The sequence below is a fragment of the Vigna radiata genome, chromosome 8 (genome assembly GCF_000741045.1).
Source record: "Vigna radiata var. radiata cultivar VC1973A chromosome 8, Vradiata_ver6, whole genome shotgun sequence".
Taxonomy (NCBI): domain Eukaryota; kingdom Viridiplantae; phylum Streptophyta; class Magnoliopsida; order Fabales; family Fabaceae; genus Vigna; species Vigna radiata.
The window spans coordinates 30,738,527-30,740,017 of NC_028358.1; the positions used below are offsets into that span (position 1 = coordinate 30,738,527).

At 30.0% G+C, this 1,491-nt stretch overlaps 1 protein-coding gene across 1 annotated transcript; it reads right to left on the reverse strand.

Moving 5' to 3' along the window:
• Positions 1 to 137: 137 nt before the first annotated feature.
• LOC106770511 (putative pectinesterase 10) lies at positions 138 to 1,159 on the reverse strand. Its single transcript, XM_014656316.1, has 3 exons — positions 939 to 1,159; positions 696 to 855; positions 138 to 368 (listed from the first exon to the last, which is right to left on the reverse strand). Exons 1-3 carry the CDS (start codon positions 1,157 to 1,159, stop codon positions 138 to 140), a joined length of 612 nt encoding a protein of 203 aa, XP_014511802.1.
• Between the last annotated feature and the right edge of the window lie 332 nt (positions 1,160 to 1,491).

Genomic DNA, 1,491 nt, shown 5'->3' on the forward strand with positions numbered 1-1,491 from the left:
TTTTTATACTTATATTCCTTTTTTATATTGCTCTAAATAATTATATATATCAATTGTACTCTCTCCTTATTATTCAATAAGAAATACAATATTTCATTCTTTCTTCTTTTCTAACAAGTCATGGCAAAGGAACAAATTCAGGTACTAAAGGCGCTTGATGTTGCAAAAACGCAATGGTACCATTTCACCTCCTCAATAGCATTCATGGTTTTGGCTGGAGGTATCCAACCAATTGCACTGAAGATGTCCTTCTGGAAAAGATTTTGACTGTAAAACACAATATCAAGCAAGAACCATGATTGTTCTGATTTTTCCCCGGTTCCAACATCCTCTTCATTCTCACCTGACATCTCCTCCAATGATCTTCCCTTTGCCTCAGGAACCAAGAAAGTGCAGAAGAAGCCTAGAACGTTAACTACACCTAAAACTATAAGTGAATTCTTTACACCAATATCTGCAGGCTACCCTGCATCAGCTTTACGCGTGTGTATAGAATTGAATTAAGTTTCAAGAACTGTAAACGAATATAGAACTGCCTATTAATATCTAGTTACGTGTACGAATATATATATTTCAATATAAAAAGAATTTTATAAGATTGAATTAGATTTAAAATTGATTTTTTTACTAACGGTAGTAAATACTTGATGAATAATATTGATAAATGAAAATGAGAATGTTTTGAAGATATATACCTGAAAAGTAATTTCTGATACAACAACATTGATTGAAAAGGAAGTGAATGTGGCACTAGTATTTGTTGCCGAGTGGTCATCGGATGTAATGGTGGTAACATCTGCCCCTTGTCCTTGGATAAAGGTGCATGCCTTATCCACTGGGATGCTAACCCTCTCTCTACACACAATAATAATTATTTTAGAATAAATTAACCCTACAAAATAGTAATAATTTAAATTCGAAAAAATTTACAAACATACTTATATGTGCCACCATTTATCTGAATTTTTACCCATTTCGAGTTATTTCTTGGTATTGAATCAATGGCATCTTGAATTGATGTGAAATTTGATGACTTGCTACCAACTACGATTGTGCTTGAAATTTGCCGGCCACCACAGTCCACTGCTCTACAAATCCCCGAAGAAGAAACAACAATGACAGCAATAGTAAGAATAATCTCCCTGCTAAGTAACTCCATACTCAAAAATGTTTAATTTATTCATATAATTTAGTACTGCTTGTTGCATTTATACAGATGTTTGAGAATTGGGATTATTTTTTTTTTTTAATTTTCAAATGTTTCTTAACTAAGATGTTTCTCAGAAAGTAAAAATAAATTATTAAATTTTAATAAGAACACCATTTTAGAATTTTTACTGATTTTTTTTTTGTTGTTGTTGTCATTAAACATTAATAATACGCTAATATTGATCTATTATATATATTTTTAGATATTTTAAAATATCAAAATCAGTAATATTTTTAGAAAGAAAAATAACAAAAATAAATTCTGTAAAAATCTAAATTTTT

Coding starts and splice junctions, on each gene's coding strand:
- LOC106770511 (XM_014656316.1), bottom strand. CDS start 1,159: ATGGAGTTACTTAGCAGGGAGATTATTCTTACTATTGCTGTCATTGTT. Junction 856..938: donor ATAAATGGTGGCACATATAA/GTATGTTTGTAA, acceptor TATTGTGTGTAG/AGAGAGGGTTAGCATCCCAG. Junction 369..695: donor TATCAGAAATTACTTTTCAG/GTATATATCTTC, acceptor CCTGAGGCAAAG/GGAAGATCATTGGAGGAGAT.